This window comes from Euprymna scolopes, chromosome 17, assembly GCF_053919585.1.
Source record: "Euprymna scolopes isolate OS-2025 chromosome 17, ASM5391958v1, whole genome shotgun sequence".
In the NCBI taxonomy this organism is placed as follows: Eukaryota; Metazoa; Mollusca; class Cephalopoda; order Sepiida; family Sepiolidae; genus Euprymna; species Euprymna scolopes.
The window spans coordinates 15,775,226-15,798,902 of NC_136498.1; the positions used below are offsets into that span (position 1 = coordinate 15,775,226).

The 23,677-nt window shown below is 32.8% G+C and overlaps 2 protein-coding genes across 2 annotated transcripts in view; one reads left to right on the forward strand and one right to left on the reverse strand.

Moving 5' to 3' along the window:
- Positions 1–23,677, reverse strand: part of LOC145296687 (leucine-rich repeat-containing protein 34-like) — a 272,980-nt gene that overhangs the window by 168,749 nt on the left and 80,554 nt on the right. The gene's annotated exons all lie outside the window — the stretch shown is intronic.
- Positions 1–23,677, forward strand: part of LOC145296686 (E3 ubiquitin-protein ligase UHRF1-like) — an 84,755-nt gene that overhangs the window by 16,227 nt on the left and 44,851 nt on the right. Inside the window, exons 2-4 of the mRNA XM_080142641.1 lie at positions 16,515–16,679; positions 19,719–19,811; positions 23,050–23,501. Coding sequence (XP_079998767.1) covers positions 16,515–16,679; positions 19,719–19,811; positions 23,050–23,501 — 710 coding nt within the window. The remainder of the gene's footprint in view (positions 1–16,514; positions 16,680–19,718; positions 19,812–23,049; positions 23,502–23,677) is intronic.

A 23,677-nucleotide genomic window follows, 5' to 3' on the forward strand; every position in this document is an offset into this window, starting at 1 on the left:
CATAAACAATGGAGAAATGGTGACAGAACCTTTCCTCATCTGTCTTATTTGAGTGGGCTAACCATTCCACATAGTGAATTTTCCACAGATGTGAATGTTAGCCGAAGGATGAACAGACAAGATGTGGTCCATTTTCTCAGTATTGTTACAAACTCATTTAGAACAATAGTCCGTCCAATGCCAGTTTTGCTTGGGAACATTAGCTCAGCTTTGGTCTCCTGTAATTGGGTTTCAACCTCTGGAAGGTTGGAACATAGACCTCCTGATGTTGAAGGAGGAGACATGATAGTGGGGGTCTACAAAAGAAGTTGCGAGTTCTGGGTTTAATCTTGTATTCTTTCTGGAGACATTTCATGGAGTTTTGAGATTTGTGTAATAGGTTGACAAACTTGCTTAGAGCAGGGCAGAGAGGGAAAGTAAAGGAGAAAAAGAAACTCCTTCCACCCGGTCTCTCTCTCTCTCTCTCTCTCTCTCTCTCTCTGCTCTCCTTCCACCCGGTCTTTCTCTCTGCTCTCTGCTCTCCTTCCACCCGGTCTCTCTATCTCTCTGCTCTCCTCTCCCTTTTCTTATTTCCTACTCTCCACCTAATCCTTCCTTTTGTATTTAAAAAAAAAAAAAAAGAAAAAAAAGACTAAATGCTTTTATAACTATGTATGATACTTTGTTTATCAAGAAAAATGTAATACAATTAAATGCTTCAGTTTTTTCTGCTTTGGGGAGTGGGCATGTTAATAAGGATTGCCTTGGGAGTGGAGTGTTTGTAACTTGTGAACATCTTGATAAAAAACTTGTGCATAAATTGAAACTTATTCAAGAAGCAGAACAAAGATAACTAGTTGCACTCAGAGAGCGCATGCCTCCAGGAACGCTCGAAAGCTCCTAGTTGAGTAAGTTAAGCATACAATTAGATTCATGACAGACACCAAAATTATGTACAGGGTGGAACGATAAAATTGTCGCCGTAAAGAAACCAACGCTACATCTTTATTTTTAAACTTTTATTGAAAAAATAAATTCTGGTAACTTGACATTTATTCAATGTAGCTGCCTTCAGTCTGAATCACCACCTCAATATGGGTCTGGAACTGGGAGCATGCCTTTTCCACAAGTGCCGACGGCAGCTCTGTGGATGGTGGCAATCAAACTGGCTTTGGTGTTTTGGAGGTCATGTTAGTGATCATGACGTATGACCAAATGAAGTGGTCCAACGGGTTCAGGTCTGGGGAGGGGGAGCAGTGAGAGAAGGGTACAAAGTCGTAACACTCTTTCTGAAGCCAAGTCTGTGTTTCTTTGAACTTGCCAGCGTTGAGTCCTATTGCCGCCCCCAGGGTCTGCTAGCAGCCACCTGATTGCACCAGGGAAGCTGACTTCGAAGATTTGAGGTGGCCCTCACTTAAAACCACACCAAAGACTAGAACTGTGTCGTCCGATGCGGGAAACTGTGCCTTCGGGTGTTGAATTGTCCGGATTTGCATTTTGAGGGTGCTGGCAATGGTCCTGTTGTCATAACTTCGATCATTAGAGAGCACGAGTTGTACAGCGGTGCATCTCAGATTACGTTCGTTAAACATTCTGTCGCTTTCAGACATGATAGAAGGCTCTTATCGCTGTTGATATTTATACACAACTGGCCAACTCGTAGATGGTCTGCAAGGAAAGAAAACCAGTTTTCATCAAACGGAAATGGAATCATGTTGTCTTTTCTAGGGCAACAATTTAATCATTCCACCCTGTAAATAAATTTATGAATCTGAGGCGGCCATCTATATATAGAAAAGCGAAAATGTGTGTTTGTGTGTCCGCTAAAAACTTTCGACAAACGCAACGAAAATTCACAAACTCGGCATCATATTGAAGCTCCATCCTTAGCTCGAAAAATATCTTGCCAAAAACATTCATTTTTTTTTTTTTTTTTTTTTTTTTTCACCCAGAAATCAACAATTTTCGACTTGGGGTCAGCAAAAACGGTCCTTTCGTGACGATGACCGGTTCTACACATGCGTCAGATGACGTCATGACCTGATTTACTTTAAATAGTTGAAAAACTGACTAAATTTCATGTACGTCGCGTTAGCTCATTATCTAAACGTTTTGGGTTCGAATTCATTATCTAAACGTTTTGGGTTCGAATCGTGGTGTGAGATGTCTTTTTTTTTTTTTTTTTTTTTCGATTTTTAAAATTTAAATATTGAATCAGTGTTATTTAAGCCATTTTTCACATAACGTTTTCTGATTTTTTTTTGTTTTTTTTTTTTTTTTTTTTTTTACAACCCCCCCACCCCACCCCACGACTACACACACAAAAACACCCGGGTACCCACCGATTTTTTAAATTTTAATATCAAAACCGGCTTATTTAAGCTATTTCTTTTTTGGTTTTTCGATTTTTACATTTAACTTCGTTCGTTTGCCTTACGTTGGGTTTTTTTTTTTTTTTTTTTTTTTTTTTCGATGTTTTGATTTCCCTGCTTTCCAACTGATTACAACATGATCGTCTTCAAGTCTAACTTAAACAAGTTCTTGATGAGTTATCTCCTTAAGTAATCTAATTTACCAGATTTCCACATTCATTAATCCGTATCCTCGAGTGGCCTCCTGGCCTTGATAAATGATGATTCCTTTAAAAAAAAAAAAAAAAAAGATGGCACGCCTGAATTTTCAAATCAAGTTATATACAGCGTCATCTTGAATCCCTATTTCTACAAGCCTCCAAGGCAAGGATGCAAAATATGAACAAGAAAAAAAGGAACTCAAAACGTATCAAACTAAAAAGCTATGCAAGTTAAAAAAATATATTTTTTAATTTTCGGGGTTTACAAATAGACAAGTGAAAATTGCAGTTCCGAATAAATTAACAGGAAAACTTATGCATCAGGTAAAAATGGGTAACTTAATCTAACAAAAAATTAGAAAGAAAATTATCTCTAGTAGAATTTTAATCTTTAATATAAATCTTGCTTGTCTGTTTAAATGCATGTTTGTAAGTTTGTATGTCTCCCTGAAACTTTCGACAAAGGCGACGGATTTTCACAAAATCTGTATCATTTTGAAGTTTGTCTCAGTTGACAAATATCGAAAAATTGGCCAAAAACATTAATTCTTTCACCCTCAACTGGGCAGTTTTCTGCAAGGAGTCGATTTTTTGCGAGCCATTTTTGCAAGTCAATGTATCGGTTGGATTGACTTTTCCTAATTTAAACATTCCGAACTTTTGGTCCCTTTATGGAGTAGTGGTAAGACGTCAGATTTTCTTTCACTTTTTTTTCTGCCTTTGCATGGGTTTGAACCTGCTTGCCTACTACCACTTTTTTTTTTCTCAAGACACACCTCCAAACACCCGGCAATGCCAGGCAACCCAGGCTATTTAAATATAAAAATCAGTTTTATCAGATTTTGCCGATCTGACATTAAGAGCAGAAATCTGGTAAAGCAGTGGGACCAAACTCCTATCTTTACATCATCAACGCTCTGATCCCCATCTGGCATCAATTGAAATGGATGGCTCTCGTCTGGGAGAGGCCCCGTGTTTTGACAAGCTTCTGGGTTTGACCTTTACTCCTGATCTGAACTGGAACACGTACATCAAGTCTGTTGCCAAGGTCGCTGGAAAGATAGTGAGAAAGATATCTCACTACTGATGCAATTCTCTATCTATATAAAAGCCAAGTACGTCCAAGGATAGAATATTGCTGCTATATCTGGGCAGGAGCTGCTAAAAACAGCCTATCCTGCCTTGACAGAGTACAAAATAGACTTTGTGGCTTAGTGGGGGATGCCCTTTTCTCTACCCTGCAACCTCTCTCCCACAGAAGAGACGTTGCGAGCCTATCCTTGTTTTATCGTTATTTCCATGGCAGATGCTCGTCTGAACTCCAATCTCTGGTCCCCCCTCGCCAATCTTTCACGAAAAACACCCGTCTAGCTGAATCCACTGTGAAAAATTTCCCCCACTCTTTATCTGTGCCTAAATCAAAATGTGGATTCCATGAACAAAGCTTCTTTCTTAGAACTGCACGCCTGTGGAACTCTGTTCTGTCTGCCTGCTTCCCACCTGACTACAACTTGGATGTCTTCAAATCCAACATTAACAAATTTTAATGAACCGCCCCTTTAAGTAAACACTTCATCAAATCTCCACATTAACGTAATGTACTTGCAATAACCCTTATCCCTGAGTGGCTTCTGGGCCTTGATAAGTGGTGACCACTCACTGTGTAAAAAAAATAAATAAATAAATAAAAGATAAATCAGTCTATGATTTAACTGAGAATGACGGATTATCAAAATCTGAAACCTAATTTTTATCATTAAAATTCTATTTGATAATTTTTCCTGATTTTTGGTGAGGATACTTATGGCACATAAGTATATTGAGTTTTGCTTGAAATGTGATTTTCAATTAGCCATAAGCGTTGTTGTTTATTATTATTTATTATTATATAACTTGATATTAATTCATAAAAAAAATAAAGTTAGGGGATGTGAGGTGACACTGTTTTAAGTCTCCAAGTTCCAAACCGGTTTTGAGAAAAAGAAAAATGTGCAATGCGAGAAAAGAAAGGCAAAAAAAAAAAACCCTTTTATGTCAACCCTAATGTAAATTCAAGAATGGGGGGGGGGGGCTTAAAAAAAAAGTGCTAATCTGTCAATTTTCATTCCTAAAATATCACTGGTTATTTTACAAATCTGAGTACACTTTATTGACCTACAATTCGCCTTCTACACTTGTGGAGGTGCTCCCCTCTCCTAATTCTCTCTAGCTTCATGCTTCACTGTAACAAAATCTTTAAGGCTATGAGAGGTTGTACTGGAGTAGGGATGCCCTGCTTTCCTGTATGGACCATAAAAACAACCAGTGTTGAGCTTTTTTGGAATGCCTTTTCTTTCTGGTCATCTGCCCCCACCTCTTCTTGTAGTAATTTTAATGTTACCTCTTCTCTCCACACACTACCTCCACTGTTGGGGGGGGGGGTTGGAGTCAATCATCCATTTCTTTACTTTGATGACACCCCACCCCAGCACCCACTATTTTACCTTTTCCTTTGACTTATTGGTCTATTGCCTTTGTCCTTTGTAACTCTTTTCACTGTCTCTTTTTTATTTATTTTTTTGTGACTCCTTAATGGAGCCATTTTGTAAATCTATTGATTTTTAGCTTGTGATTTTCACTATCTTCAAATCTGGCCCATCCTTTTTTCTATTTGTGGCCTTTCCTCTGCCTCCTCCTCCTCCTCCTCCTCCTCCTCTTCCACACTCTTGTGTGGCCTTTACTCTTACTCCTCCTTTTTCCCTTCCCTCTTGTGTGGCCAACAGCAAAAGAACTGTAGTCATTTTATGGTTCTTATATTGTAACTGGATGACTAAAAGAATGAACAAAGTTCCAGTAACTGTTGTGGTGCTATATGATAGGAATCTCATTTGAAAAAACAATTCAATTAAGAATTAAAAAAATCTCATTTGAAAAAACAATTCAATCAAGAATCAGAAAAAATTGTGCTTATTTTGCAATGTCAAAACCAATTCTTTTAATTGGCTTTTTTTTTTATTTGATTTTGTTTGAAGCAAAATCTTTTACTGATGATAGTAATGATGAATTAATGAATACATATTGATTTTAAAATACTAATAAAACTAAAATCGATAGATCATCCACCACAAATGTATTTTTACATTAGAAAAAATATCTGAAATCTGTTTTTATGGTAATAGCGAAAAAATCATTTTATGGTTAAATATTTAGAGATTTATAAAGAATCTGAAATTGTATAGTTTTTTTTTGTTTTTTTTTTTTTAATCAGATTCCTGTTATATGTCACCCCAACAGTTAACCAAACTTTGTTCCTGGGGCAGTTAATCCTTGAGGCAGTATTTCATGATCCCTGAAATAACATTAGGATTGTGAAATTTGTGAAAGCAAATTGATTCAGCGATTGCAGGAAATTAATTGACCAAAATAATTTTCCAAAGTGTTGGAACAATTAATTAGAATCCGGAATCAAATGAATCAGAATTTTGCGGGGTATCGGAAACAGAAAATTTTTAGTCTCTTTTCCGATGCTCAAAACAATTCTTTTTATTGTTTTTATTTCTTTATTTTTTTCGTTTAAAACTTCATTTTCGAAAGCTCATATTAATATTTATTGACTTGAAACTACCAGTAAAACTAAAATCTATAAGTTACACCTACAAGAGTATTTTTGCTGTAATCCGACCTCCTCTCCTCCAACAAAAACAATTATATCGTACCATCACTAATATATATATATATATATATATATATATATATATATATATATATATATAAAGCTCAATGTAATCAAAGGATTGGCATATATTTATAAGAAAATATATTTTTACAGAAATTATATATCTTCCGAAGAAATCTTACAATAAAGACAAAACGGTGATGAACACATATTTTGGCTTGTTTCTTTCTTTTTTTTTTTATCTCTGTCTTGTCGGGATACTATTTCCAATATTCTCATCTTGTATATATGTATATATGCTTGAATAAATGAAATCTTCCAAATATACAAATTCATACATAGAAACAAACGCTATATAATCACGTTTATGTTACAAGTTTGAAAGATAGCATTACATTACTATTCGTAAACTTCTTATACACATTGATTGGTCATCTAATTTATTTTAACTGTTGTTCATTTTGCTCCGTATGATAATTTTGTTATAAGAAAATATTGTCAAGAAGTGGAAACACCTTATTCAATATATATATATATATATATATATATATATAATATATATATATATATATATATATATATATTCTCTCCTCAATGGTTTACCTCTGCTTGTGTAGCTGCGATTGATCAAATGTGTTCCACAGATTCAACTGACATAAGTCCAGTTCAAACAGGCAGAAGTATATAGAAGCCAGAAATAATTGTAAGAGAGTAATAGCGACAGCTAAGATAGATTACAGTGAAACCACTAGAAAACGCATTGAAGCACAGAAATTAGGAACTCATGATTTTTGGAAAATCTACAACAGTGTAGTAAATAATGGGCAGTCAATGATTCCCTCCACTATCAAACAACCATGAGGTTGCTTGCACAGCAACCGACAAGGCAAATCTGCTTGCTAGTCGGTTTGCCTCAAACTCCACACTGGACTCGGCACATCACTCCCTCCCCGGCTTTCCTTTGCGGACAGACGCCACACTAGGCGATTTGAAAATCACGCCTTCTCAGGTGCATGGTATCATAAAAAACCTAGACACCTCAAAAGCATGTGGACCAGATCTCATCCCGGCTGTGCTAATAAAAAAATGCTCTGCTGAGATTGCTCCAGTTCTCTCCAAACTGTACAATAAATGCCTTAGTGAATCTTGCTTTACCGACTGCTGAAAAACCGCTTCTGTGGTACCAGAACTCTGAAAGAACTGACCCACTAAATTATCATCCCATTAGCCTCCTCCCACTCTTTGCCAAAATATTTGAGTCCTAAAGGAAAAAGAATAACACTTTGATTGGTCTGTTTTGGATAACATAACCATAATTATTGATAAAAGAAAAGTCATTCTCTGATTCTTTACAGATCTCGACATAGGCCCTTAATATTTGTGTGTGAACAGCACCCTTTGGTCAGTCTGGGCGAGTTTCAACCATATCAACCTTTTTTTTTAATCCGTCAACATGGTCACAATAATATTTTGTGATAAAATCTCTAAGGTTACCCTCCTGTTTGAAACAAATTTTGAACAGGAGTTCCTAACCTTATTTAGCTTGTGAACTGCCAAATATGTGTATATAAAAATTTTTATATAATATTTATAAATGCATATATAAAAATTTTTATATAATATTTATAAATGCATATATAAAATTTTTTATCAAATATTTATAATATGCATATATAAATTTTTTTATCAAATATTTATAAATGCATATAAATTTTTTATCAAATAATTTATATATGCATATTATAAATATCAAATATTTATATCTAGTTTAATAAAATCTAACACGGAATCAATTTTCTTATGTTAACTTACGAAATCCAAATTTTTTACATCATCGAGAGGAAACTAAAAAGATCTATCAATTTGCTTTCATCAACCATGATTTTAAATGGACATCTGTGTGTCCAAACAAATTTGAATAGTGAAATGTTCAAGGCAGCTTCTTCCACAACCTATCCCCCACTCCAGTTATATATATATATATATATATATATATATATATATATATATATATATATATATATATATTTATTTAAATCATAAATAAGCCTGTGTATTTGTTTACTGGCTGTTACTTTGACCATATGGACATATATTTTTTAAATAAATAATTTAAAATCAAGGAACAAATGAACCGATAAAAAAAGTTAAGAATAAAATAGTTTATCAATAGAATAGATAATGAAGGAAAAAAAAAAAAAATAAAGATCTAAGATCGGACCTAACAGTGAGGAGAGTATAATATTACTTCAGATCAAAGCGAAAACTTGAGCCAATAAACAACTGCCAAGTAAAATACCAATACCTCCAGCTGTGACAGCCTGACCACACAGTGTACTTCACCCCTACTCTCACTCCTTTTCTTCACCATACCTCCCTCTAAAACCTCCACTTCTCACATTCACAAAGTATATACCCAACTTTTTAGAGTATAAACCTGAATATATTTTATGAAAACAAATGTAATCGTGACTATTGTTTCAATATTGCCTGTTTTTAGGTTGGATGAAGTGATCTCTTTAAATTAGGATTCCACTGAAACATGTATGCACATATGTAACCAATAATGTTTGTATAATAAACAGACTATATATATATATATATATTTCAAAATATAAATGTAGTTATTTTATAAAATTTATCTATAGCATTAAAAAAAAAAAAAGTTTGGAGGTGTGTTGAGAGGGGGGGGTAGTAGACAGGCAAGCTTGAACACGTACCGCAAAGGAAGAAAATGTGAAAAAAAAAAGTGATGTCTTTGCTGTTGCATCCATCGCCAAACCGGAAATAGTGAAGGTTCAAATTAAGGCTAGTCAAGCGAAAAGAGGGGAAGACTTTCGAAAATATCAGCGCAAAAAGCGACCCGTCCCTGTAGAAAAGTGCCCAGTTAAGGGTGAAGGAATTAATAAAGCCAATTTTTTTATATTTGTCGTCCCAAGGGTCGAGCTTCAAAACAATACTAATCTCGAGAAAATCCATCGCACATACATACATACATTTAAACAAATAGGTGAGATTCATGTTATAGATTAGCAAACCAGGTAAAGTTTTGCTTGTTGCTAAATTAGAAATAAGAGAATAGACAAATAGTGTTGACATAAAAATTTAAGGTTGTTTTGATCTTCCAAATCAAAATATACACTTCAACTAAAACTATGAAACTACCTTGGCTCATCTGTTTATTACAAAATGTCTGTTGCCTTAAACACATAACTGCATCAACATTTTGAAAATAAGTACAAATTTTAAAAGAAAAAAATCCTCTATTAATTATTACTTTTTATTCTATACACACACACACACACACACACACACACACAAAATTGAGTCTTTTGTCACACTGAAATTTATATTAAAAGCCTACCTTTATTTAAAAATTATTACAATAAGCTATTCAGTCCTTACATTACATTACAATATGTATTCAGTCCTGGGTATTTAAGCGACTTCACAATGGTTAACGAATTTATGTTCCTTTTGAAAAACACTTTAATTACTCATATTTGATGGGTTTTTTATTGAATAATTGGTTTTATTTAACTATTATGCTTGGTTAGGCATATTTTCTACACTGCATAATTATGTAGCATTAAGAATGAAAAAGTTTTAGCCTGTGAATGTGTGTAATATCTCTCTCTCTCTCTCTCTCTCTCTCTATATATATATATATATATATATATATATATATATATATATATATATATATATATATATGAATAAAATACGTATTGAATACGTTTGAGGTCAAAAACTGCAACGTGAAATTTTTTATAAAATAAATGAGTGTTTATTTTTTAAATCTATTTCGGAGTAATACTCCTTTGCTAATTTTTTTTTTTTTTTTTATCTCCTTTACTTCACCATGATGTCAAGTGGAAGAAAGTTCTATGAAGAGTCCACGTGATGTTAACTGCAGGGGTTTTCTGAAGTCGGATGGGAACGTGTGGTCGCTGCTAATAGCTGCTAAGGTGTCAAACTTGAAAAAAAATTAACTTCGCAAGACTAAGTGGACAAAACCGGTTTCTTCTGTGCATGTGCAAATATGTTAATTTAAAAGCACTTAATTTAAAAAAAAATTTTGTTTAATCCATCTGTTGATAGCTGAAACAGTAATAACTAAGCTGTTTCAGTTTTGACTTTAACTAATGGCACCTCAGTCTCTTTTTTTTTTACTTTTGAAATCATTACTACATACGAGCGGCATGCAATAAGTAATGCTCCTGACCCACTTCCCATAACAGTAGAGCAATGAAACTTGGCACAGTTATTAGTCTTTCTCTACATAGGAACCACCCAGAGTTATGCATTTCTCCCATCATTTGATGCAGCTCTGGAGACTGTTTTTGTAGAACACCCCAGGTTGGTCCTCCAACCACGATGTGACTTCAGAAATCAAGGCTGTATCATCTGGTAAACGCTTTCCTTTCAAAAACAACTTGATGGCTGGGAAGAGGTGAAAGTCAGAGGGTGCAAGGTCACGAGGATGGGGGAGGATTTCATAACCACACGCCTGTGCTTCTGATCTGGTGACATGCGAGTTGTGGACCGGAGCGTTGTCTTGCAGGAGGAAGGTACCTTTGCTGATCTTGCCCCGCTCTTGATTTTGATAGCTTCCCTTAATTTCCTCAAAAGTGATAGGCTCCTGTAATTGTGGTACCCTTTGCCAGGAAATCTGTCATCACTATTCCGTCCTGGTCCCAGAAGACTGAGCATGACCTTGTCAGCAGAGGGTTGCACCCTTGCCTTCTTTGGAGGTGGTGAGTCCAAGTGCTTCCACTGCATTGACTGGGCTTTGATCTCTGGATCATAGTGATGGACCCAGGTTTCATTCTGTGTAATCTGTCTCTTGAAAAAAAAACTTTGACTCATCTTCTTGGCACATCTCCAAATTCATCCTTGAGCACTCAACGCGTTCTCGCTTCTGGAATGGAGTGAGCAACCTGGGAATCCATCTGGCAGACACCTTATGTATATGCAAATGGTCATGAATGATAGTTTCCACAGACACTGTACTAATCTGGACATCTTGGGCTATTTGGTGAATAGTAATGCGCCGATCTTCCAAAATGGCAGCCTCAACTTGACGGACAGATGCCTCCTCAATGACAGAAGTGGGCCGACCAGGTCTGGGAGCTGTTTCCACAGACTTCTGGCCATGTTTGAATTCACAATGCCAGCGTTTTACAAGGTCATATGATGGGGCATTATCACCATAAGTTTCTTTCATTTCATCAAAAGTCTCCTGTGGTGTGCGTCCTTTCAAATACAAAAACCGGATCACTGCTCGACATTCAACAGGCTCCATTTCACACCTAACCCAGTTCAAACACCTGTAAAACAGAAAGCACAATTAGTTCAGAGCTGTAATTTGCCACATAACCCGTAGAAATATAAATCATTGCACATGCAAAATTTCAGCTAGATCAGACAACTGGAAGTGGATCAGGGGCATTACTTATTGCACACCCCTCGTATTGAGTACAATATAATCAATAGAGGATATTCTTTATAATAATAAAGAAGAAATCTGCATAAATGGAACATATTTTACAACTGGGCAATCTGCTAATATATATATAATATATATATATATATATATATATTTATAAACTTTTAGAAGTGACTTTCACTCCAGACTCTAAATAGTTTCTTGACTAAGCATGAAAAATAAAGCACTAAAAACAGAATTTTATCAGAAGTATAATACCTGAACTTTAAAAAAAAAAAAAAAAAAAAAAAAAAGTCAGGTCAAACGTGTGTGTGTGTAGGGGGGGGGCTTCTCAGATCGTAAAATATGCTCAAGTATATTTAAATTTATGCAGATTTTGTATTATTACATAGCCAATTCTCTGACTATTGTACCTAATCTAAAAACGACGTCATCAGTTAGAATTGAAACCAAAACATTTAGCGCTCCAACTGCATCTTCTACCGATGTAGCTATCGAGAAATAGCTAAGATTTTAAATTAAATGACTTGAAGAAATGAATTGGATTTGGACATGCACAGAAAGAAATTTAAAAATTAAAAAAAAATGTCAGCAATTTGAAATGAACATTCGGCATTTCAACTTGTCCACATATTCCTGTAATTCATCCACCCAAGGATTTTACTGGTTATAAACCATCCTTGGTGTATAATTACTTTTTTCTGTTAATTTCATTGTTATGTGACCAGTAGTTTAAGAGTTAAACGGTTAAAAGTTTTCTCATACGCACACACACACACACACGTTTTATTTATATAGAAAATTTTCAACCATAGATCATCATATTACAAATGATTTTCATTTTTAGTTTTCTACGCCGTCTTTGCACACAAAAAATTGTTTTGTAACCAAAAAATTGATTTTCCGATAAAAATTGCATAAAATTTGAAGCTCAAATATCACTAGTCTACCTGTTATAAAGACAAGTATATAAATCTACATACCTGTTATAAAGACAAGTATATAAATCTACATACCTGTTATAAAGACAAGTATATAAATCTACATACCTGTTATAAAGACAAGTATATAAATCTACATACCTCTTATAAAGACAAGTATATAAATCTACATACCTCTTATAAAGACAAGTATATAAATCTACATACCTGTTATAAAGACAAGTATATAAATCTACATACCTGTTATAAAGACAAGTATATAAATCTACATACCTGTTATAAAGACAAGTATATAAATCTACATACCTGTTATAAAGACAAGTATATAAATCTACATACCTGTTATAAAGACAAGTATATAAATCTACATACCTGTTATAAAGACAAGTATATAAATCTACATACCTGTTATAAAGACAAGTATATAAATCTACATACCTGTTATAAAGACAAGTATATAAATCTACATACCTGTTATAAAGACAAGTATATAAATCTACATACCTGTTATAAAGACAAGTATATAAATCTACATACCTGTTATAAAGACAAGTATATAAATCTACATACCTGTTATAAAGACAAGTATATAAATCTACATACCTGTTATAAAGACAAGTATATAAATCTACATACCTGTTATAAAGACAAGTATATAAATCTACATACCTGTTATATAGACAAGTATATAAATCTACATACCTGTTATATAGACAAGTATATAAATCTACATACCTGTTATATAGACAAGTATATAAATCTACATACCTGTTATATAGACAAGTATATAAATCTACATACCTGTTATATAGACAAGTATATAAATCTACATACCTGTTATATAGACAAGTATATAAATCTACATACCTGTTATATAGACAAGTATATAAATCTACATACCTGTTATATAGACAAGTATATAAATCTAGATACCTGTTATATAGACAAGTATATAAATCTAGATACCTGTTATATAGACAAGTATATAAATCTAGATACCTGTTATATAGACAAGTATATAAATCTAGATACCTGTTATATAGACAAGTATATAAATCTAGATACCTGTTATATAGACAAGTATATAAATCTAGATACCTGTTATATAGACAAGTATATAAATCTAGATACCTGTTATATAGACAAGTATATAAATCTAGATACCTGTTATATAGACAAGTATATAAATCTAGATACCTGTTATATAGACAAGTATATAAATCTAGATACCTGTTATATAGACAAGTATATAAATCTAGATACCTGTTATATAGACAAGTATATAAATCTAGATACCTGTTATATAGACAAGTATATAAATCTAGATACCTGTTATATAGACAAGTATATAAATCTAGATACCTGTTATATAGACAAGTATATAAATCTAGATACCTGTTATATAGACAAGTATATAAATCTAGATACCTGTTATATAGACAAGTATATAAATCTAGATACCTGTTATATAGACAAGTATATAAATCTAGATACCTGTTATATAGACAAGTATATAAATCTAGATACCTGTTATATAGACAAGTATATAAATCTAGATACCTGTTATATAGACAAGTATATAAATCTAGATACCTGTTATATAGACAAGTATATAAATCTAGATACCTGTTATATAGACAAGTATATAAATCTAGATACCTGTTATATAGACAAGTATATAAATCTAGATACCTGTTATATAGACAAGTATATAAATCTAGATACCTGTTATATAGACAAGTATATAAATCTAGATACCTGTTATATAGACAAGTATATAAATCTAGATACCTGTTATATAGACAAGTATATAAATCTAGATACCTGTTATATAGACAAGTATATAAATCTAGATACCTGTTATATAGACAAGTATATAAATCTAGATACCTGTTATATAGACAAGTATATAAATCTAGATACCTGTTATATAGACAAGTATATAAATCTAGATACCTGTTATATAGACAAGTATATAAATCTAGATACCTGTTATATAGACAACTATATAAATCTAGATACCTGTTATATAGACAAGTATATAAATCTACATACCTGTTATATAGACAAGTATATAAATCTACATACCTGTTATATAGACAACTATATAATATGTATGTAGATTTAGGAGTGTCTTTCTAGTGTTTATGATGTTCCTTGAGTTGATGCGTGCGTGGGTGTTTCGTATCTAACTACTGTTCACATTATAATACCAAACATACCAAACAAAAAATACACATCAAACGAAGCACATACTTTCTTCATACCTGAACTGTTTCTTGCAGTCATGCAACAAATGTCTCACTTCGAAGGAACACAAAATGCCAAGTTATAATCTACTTTATAAAACTCATTATGTCTGTCCATAATTTCAAACTCTATCTCTTCTGAAACTAAAAGTCGCAGAACGACGCTAGGGGCTTCAAATGGTTAGGTTTTTTATGGACCGTTCTTTTATGGGTCTTTAGCCAGTTAAAATAGTTTTTAAGGGGTCAAAATTGAAAAAAAAAAAAAAAAAATCGTTATACATTTTGTACATTTTAGTTTATTTTTAATCAGTTTATATACATGTCATAGTGGTAACATCACCAGCTTTAGACGTTAGTTTTGCTTTCAGTTTTGATTCTAGCTGATGGCACCCAAATCCTTTTTTTTTTTTTTTCACTTTTGAAAATTTTTGAAATTATATTATATGCGAAATCTGGACAAATTAAAATATATTTAAGCGTATTTTAAAACTTGGCAACCATGATCAGGTTATCCGGCATTTTTCAGAACCAATAACACATCAACTGTTTCTATGAAAGTTTCCCATAATCATTTCAGGTAATCATAATCAAGGATGCAAGATTTTCACATTTTAGCAGAATAATATATATATATATATATATATATATATATATATATATATATATATATATATATATATATATATATATATGCTAGCAGGCTGTCCAGTGTTGCCCAGTCATAAAATACGCTTAAATATGATGTTTTAATTTATGCAAATTTTGTATATATTATAGTCACTTCTCTATCGATTATTAAATTGTATCCAATATGTAGCAATGATTTCAAAAGTTAAAAAAAAATGTATGTGAATTAATAAGAAATTTTTCCTTCTCAGTTTGTGTAAAGGTACTTTGGTGCAATTCAATATTTGGTACTTGTAAGCATTGGGTACACAAGAAGTGCAGTGGAATTATTGATGTTGGTAAGACCATGGCAATTGATTAGAGTGCAGATGTACACAAAGTGTATTTAGATGGCGAAGCCATAGAGATTGTCAAGATTTGTTAACTTAAATATACTATTGGAGCACAGGATGGAGCAGGTTCCAGTTTGATTGCAAATGTTATGATTGGATGGAATAAGTTTTTTTTTTTACATCTGTTTTGTGTTTGGGTTACTTTTCAATTCTGTTTTCCTTTATAATTTTTAATTTTTTTTTTTTTTTTTTTTTTTTTTTTTTTTTTTTTAAGGGTTTCAATTTTATGTATTAACAGAATCCTGAATCAGTCCCTGAAATTTCTGGAGCCATTTGAATTTTTTTTTAGTCATAAACTAATCTTTACCATGCTTAGTGTCCTCTGCTTTTTTTTTTTTTTTTTTTTTTTTTTTTTTCCCCCCCCCTCAGCATTCATTTCGTAAACTACTTTGGTCATTTCCGAAACTGACTCCATAAAAGCTGAAACTTCCTAGGTGCCTATTCCTTATCGGTACCAAAACAAACACATCACTGAATTTTATATTTCAAGAATCAGTTGAGTGTTTTTGACTACCAACTCCGCCTGTCTGGAAATTAGTTAATGCATTACCATTGGCAGGCAAAATAAAGAAATAGGTTTGATGTCAACCAAAATATTGATTTCAACTTAAAACTCTTTGTAATGATATAATTTTTTTCTCTTCTTCCAGCTTGTTAATGGCCACACACTGTTCGATTATAACGTGGGCCTAAATGACCTCATTCAGTTAATGATACGACCCAAACTTCCCGTCGTATCAAAGGAAGACTACTCAAAACAAGTTGAAAATGAAGATGATACATCTTCAAATTCTTCAGATAAGGAAAATACAGAAGTAAGTTCCAACATTTACATTTTTTCTTATATCTTTGAGTATCTGGCCAATTGCTCTCTTCAGACTTTCTCTCTACCAATCTCATAGACCAACTCTTTCAACCTATTTATTTCATTTTAGAAATTTGATTTTTTTTTTTTTTTTTTTTTTTTTTTTTTTTACTTAATATATCAAAACAAGGTACTTGTTAAAATAGTGTACAGATTGATTTTTTATTGTGATTTTAAGCAAAAACATGTCGAAAATAGTAATACATCCCAAAATTATGAAAATTCATCGAATATAACTGCTATTGTATTTTTAGTTTAAAAAAAAAAATGTCTATCACTATAAGCTAAAACAAAACGTCAGCCATTACAATGACGGAAAAAGAGATAAGTATGTCCGTTGTATTTGTAATCTTGAAACTGTTGATATCTAGGAAAATACCATTCCTCACAATTTTTCATAAAAATTACATGGAATTATGAATTTTCGTAATTTTTAAATATGTTACTATTTTTCCATATGATAATTAAGTGCTGTTGTTGCTTAAAACACATTTTAAAAAATCGATCTGTCAACTCTATCTTAACAAGCACCCAAAAAACTTTGTAGGTTGCATATATATAGTGTTGCATGATACAAATAGAACAATTGGTATTTCAATTAGTCCTTTTGTTATGGCCATTTAAAGTTTGTTGGACATTGATTTTTGTATAATACTGAATACAAGACCAATTTGAGCAGCGTATGGCTGAAGGTATGAGCTTTAAATTAATTTTTTGTGTAATCTAATAAAAAAAAAAATATTTGACAGCATTCACCACACAACTTTGTAAATTTGGCTCCATTTGCTGCCAAACACTCAACTCGACTCACTTTTCTGCTGAATTCTTAATGCAGCTAATTTGTTCATATTTTAAACCACATGCCCCGATCTTTAAAGATCATTTCACATCATATAGACGGCATAATCACATTGACACACCGGTTCTCATTAGATCGCCGAAGTTAAGCAACGTTGAGCTTAGTCTGTACCAGATGGGTGACCAATTTGGGAATATCAGGTGCTGTATATAGGAAGATGTTGAGACCTTCCTGCAAGAGTTGCAAAAACCTAACATCATCTCCCATAACAAGGATATGCATGCAACTGGGAACTGCTTGTGAATTTCATATTCCCATGAAACTTCCTTTTTTGGAGGAAACCGGTTAAACCTGCACTGGGTTGGTGCCGGTGCCGTTTCTATATAGACTTGTGCTCAGATTGACACTTGCATCTCTAGCAATTTATGCACGGCCAGACACAACTAGCCCTCAACAGTAAAAAAAAAAAAATAAATAAATAAAATTAAAAAAAAAAAATTCAGTATTTGTCACATCAATTTTCCTTCATACTGAAAATAGTTTGTAATTTTTTTTTTTTTTTTAACAATTGACAGCGTTCATACGATTTAACGCGGAATTCGTTCTTAACGCAGCTAATTTGTTCATATGCAAATTAATGCATAATGCATCAAACTGTATTTAAGTTAAAGTATGGTAACATTTAGGAATTAAATTATTAATTTGATCTAATGCGCAAAAAAAAAATTTTTTTAATTAAATTTTGATAACTTATTTTAGTTATGCAATTTTAAAATGCGTAAATGGATGAACTATTGGCAAATTATGAATAAGAAATTTCATGTTTAAAAAAAAATGAATTCGTCAAAAAGACTAATTTACACATTAACTTAATAGCAATGACTCGACAAATGGACTCTATTGAAAAATATGAATATGATACCAGGGTCATTAAGTGCTAAGTAAGAGAAAAAAGACAAAGGGATTGGTGACAAAAGCAAAGGAAGTAGGTTTAGCGAATAACAAAAGTATTTATCAGTAGACAATGCATAGGAAGAGGTTCACCAAGATAGACAAGAAAGGCAAGGGTAGGGTTTAAATTTGGGGGTGATAAATGGCTATACTTATGCTTCCGTTCAGTCTTGAAAAACAAAGGATACCTCCTGTAGCGGCATGTAATTGTGAGGCAAGGGTTGCGCAATCACCAACCACAATGAATCGGCACTGTTTGAGTCTAGTGGCAAGGAGAAGACTAGGACGACTGGAAACAATGCCGAGATAAGCGGAGAGCACATACATCACCTGAAAGCCCCAAATGGTCACCCATTTAGTACTGACCAAGTTCAATGTTGCTTAACTTCGGTGATCCAGCAGGAACCAGTGTGTCAACGTGATTGTTGTATGCTATAAATATATAAATGGCTATAAGGGAGATATCGAACAATGAACCAGAGATATTTTTAGAGGTGGAGTTTGGATGCCATTAAAAATGGATCATGGCTTAGACCAAATCGAGAACCCTTTAATAGATCAAGAGGAAGAAATGGTCTCGAGAGTAAATATGTAGACCTTAATGTGACGAGGGCAGTTTCAACACGCCAGCTGACATGAATATGAAGCATCAGCATCCATGTTTTTTATTGCTTGCGAATCCGTGCATTACCTTGACAGCCACCAGAGTGAGAAAATGATGATACGGACATAAGAACAACAGACGGTGGAGAGCAAAGCACGGCACACAACGTTTGGGGTCAGCAGGCTGTCAAGCAGGGAAGCAGGTGCTTACACATGAACATAAAAAATAAGTTTAACATTATGAACTTGATAAAAGTGTGTATTCTAGAAAATTAACATAAAATCTAAATGTATTATGTCTGAGTGAGGAAAGCAATTGAATTTTTAAGTGCATTACTAAAGATCTTTGGAACAAATTTCTGTCAGAAGAGAAGTCGAGTTGTTCAGCTTTTCTTTTTTTTTTTTTTATTATTATAACATATTCTAATGCACTTACATAGTTTTTTTTTTATTTATAAGTGCGGAACAAATTATTAAAGTAAAAAAGAAAACTTACCTATTAAACTGTCAAAGCTCAGTTTTGGCTTCTTTAAGTAAATAATTTGCCCGCCTTTTTTACTTGAATCAAAATTTGTGTGGATAAATTTACAAGAATTTTTATTTGACATTGTGTCCCCCTCCTCTCATCTTTTGCAGCCCCACACCAACAACACTGCACGAGCATCATCATCATCATCATCATCATCATCTATTCCAGCAGAAGATGATACATCAGAAAGTATGTACAAGGTAGGTTAAATAATTTACATTCTTCAAAATAACTGAATCTATTATACCTTATCTCAAAAATATACAAACATCACATCAAAATAACTGAATGGACCCGGATTTATCAAAAAAAGAAATAGACTATTTTTTCACCATTTACATCCAGTGTGAATGCACTTAAAGATGGTTGGAACTTACATCAACCAAAACGTTGTGAAAAAAAAACAACCAAGATAAGAACAATAGTCCAGACAATCCAAATAATGCAAAAAATATAGTTGGATGTAGTTTTAAAAAAATTTAATTCATTTTCTTTCTATTGAAAATAGATTCGAATTATGATTTTGGTTCTAGAAAGCATCTTCAATTTAAGACACTTAAGTGTCTTGAAAAATAATTCAGACTTGCTTATTAATTAATTGATGTCTAATGGCCACTACAGATGGCAAGTTCGTGCAAACCATTTCAAGTTTCAAATGGAAAGTTGTGCCAATTTTCCCCCTCTGCCAAAGCCGAAAAATTTCTTTAAAAACTCCAAAGATGAAATTTAGGTGACATTGTTTTATATTAAGTTTTAATTCATGTCTCAAAAATTTCACTAAAATTGAAGGTATCTTAATTTTCATAAAAGCCCCCCCCCACACACACACACACATATTTGTATAACTAAAAACTAAATACAGTTCACGTTACTACTACTACTTATGCCTATCAACTGTGTTGCCAAATTCATAATGATTGATTTATTACTTTGGCAGTCAATTCATAGAAATATACAAACCTATACGCATGAGTAATTTTATAAATAGATTGCTACATAAACTATATACACATATATCACTTTTTCTTTTTTCCAGTGTTTAGCCTGATTGAAGAATAAACGTTTGTGTAGCTTACTTGCCATTAGCATATTTTCATGCAAAACATATATGATTAAACATTGGTACTAACAGTTTCAGGAGGAATGGTAAATCTTGTCAGTATGAATGAGTATAAAATTTAATCGAATAAAAAATAAAAATAATTGAATGAATGTTGAATTGAAAAAAAAAAAAAAAAAATCAGTAAAGTTTTCATTTTTATGTAGACTTGCACTCATTTAGGAAAACAGAAATAAAGAAAAACCTTTATGATGTACGTACTTGTTACGGCATGGAGATGTTATATTCCAAAAATAACAAAAAATTGATCAAGTAGTTTTAGCAAAAAATTTTTTTTTTTTAGCAAAATTTGATTTTTTAGCGATTAAGTATCTTTGCCACCTATTGATAACAGGGAAGATAACCAGGATGAGTTTTGACAAATATAATGACTGGTTTCTCACATTGAGCAAGTCCAAGTCTTAAAATTAAATTTTCTTTAAATAAAAAAAAAACAAAAAAATAACTAATTGATCAAATTATATGATGTTTGGAATATGCCATCTTCGTTACTTTTCTGCATTTTTTTGACTTAAAATTTTCATTATAAGTGCAAAGATAAATAAGCACCTAAATTTTTCATATTATTTGGATTCATCGGACTACTGCTCTCATCTTGAGTGTGGGTTTTTATAACGTTTCAGTTGATGTAACCTCCGACCTTCTTAAAGTGTATCTTGTCGAACTTGGGGAATTTGGACGGAAATGTGTAAAAGTGACCTTCTTCTGAAGGTTGAAGGTTTAATTCTCTGTGTGGGCGATCAAAAAATACAATTGCAAATTACTTAGGAACTCTGTCCAGTCATGACTGATAGAACAAAAGCATGCTACTTCCTGAAGTAACTAAAGAGTTCCGTTCGAAATTGTTCAAATTCTCGAGTTCGACAGAAACATTTCAAGAAAATATCAAATTAAGGAATTTTAGTCAGTGAACTGCAGTTTTCTCAAAATTTAAAACTCTATATGGTATGTTTATTTTAATATTTGCTATGATTACTAACATACAGAATTACACCACCACCTTTACATACAGTTCTAGATTTTGAAGAAGTTGATAGTTTTTTGTAACATTACTCAGTAAAATGAAATTCTGGAAACATGTTATTTTCCAAAAGCAAGGCTTACCAAAATTTATTGTAAACAAATTCAGTATTATTTTTTCATTTAGGTTTATTGAATTAAATAGGTTTTAATTTGTTTGAATACTAGAATCAATTCATCTTGGGAGCTATGTCTCTTTGGGTTGGGATTTTTTTTCAGAGAGATACTAGCATTGACAATCCAGGGTGTCTCATTTTAGGAATTATGTTAAATTAATCTAATGTCACATATGCAATAAACTTCATTTAGATAATCTTATCTTCCCCAAGTTTTCCACTGTGACTGATATTGCCCCACTACCTACCCAACACTTGATCCTTATCCTTTAAGTGGTAACATTCTTAGTAAAAAAAAAAAAAAAAAAACAGAGTACAAAATAGACTTCGTGGCTTAGTGGGGGATGCCCTTTTCTCTACCCTGCAACCTCTCTCCCACAGAAGAGACGTTGCGAGCCTATCCTTGTTTTATCGTTATTTCCATGGCAGGTGCTCGTCTGAACTCCAATCTCTGGTCCCCCCCTCGCCAATCTTTCACGAAAAACAACCGTCTAACTGAATCCACTGTGAAAAATTTCCCCCACTCTATATCTGTGCCTAAATCAAAACGCGGATTCCATGAACAAAGCTTCTTTCTTAGAACTGCACGCTGGTGGAACTCTGTTCCGTCTGCCTGCTTCCCACCTGACTACAACTTGGATGTGTTCAAGTCCAATGTTAACAAATTCCTAATGAACCGCCCCCTTAAGTAAACACTTCATCAAATCTCCACACTAACGTAATGTACTTGCAATAACCCTTATCCCTGAGTGACTTCCGGGCCTTGATAAGTGGTGATCACTGTGTAAAAAAAAAAAAAAAAAAGTTTTTAATAGTTTTTGCATTCTACAAGAAAAATATAAAATATTAAAAATAAAATGAATAATTCGATAAAATATCAACACAAGCCCTATATTAAGTTTAAAACAAATTTTCTCATTTTACAATAGTATAAGATGCATTTTAAAGTCAAACACATCTGACAAAGGGATATTTCCCCAAAATATAACATCAAGAATACTCCACCTGACACGAGTAAGAACACGATACATGTAAAATGTTTTTATATACACACACACATATTGCCTTTCATAAATTTAAATTTCCTTTATATACATGCTAAACAATGCTTCAAGCTAACTATATTAGCCTCTTATAAAAATAAAGGTATTAATTTTTTTTTTAACTCCAATTTTATCATAGATGGGGGATATCTTGGATGCAAGAGATAGCACGATGGGTGCCTGGTTTGAGGCCAGCATTGCAAAAATTGTCCAACGTCCAAAAATTTCGGCCCAAAAGCTAGCGGATGCAACCAAGCCTGTCACACCTTTACAAGAAATGGACCCTTTAAATTGCGACAAAAGCCGGAAAGAAATGACCAAGGAAAATACGATTGATCCTGAGAATCGACTGAACTCTGTCCACTCGGATGCGGAGGACAAACAATCCGGTGCAATCGAAGTAAAAAATGCAAATTCTTTAGACTCAAAAATCAATTCAGAAAAAATGTTTGGTAAAAATGCAACGGTTGATGAGAATTGTAACCAAGTGGAAATGTCCACTGATAACAAGGAAAATTATTGGAAAGAAAAATTATTGGAAGGCCTTTCAACCACTGATGATGGATTTTTGTATTCCATAACTTTTGATGGGTAAGTTTTCAAATTATTTTTTTTCTGTTCACTTATACTGTTGTGAAAGGTGTTAATCCGTGTTTCCTTTTTATAGTATTGCATAAGAAAATTGTAATGAAATATGTTTTTGTTAAGAATGTAAATTCTCAATTTTTAAACAAATTCAATATTATATATATATATATATATATATA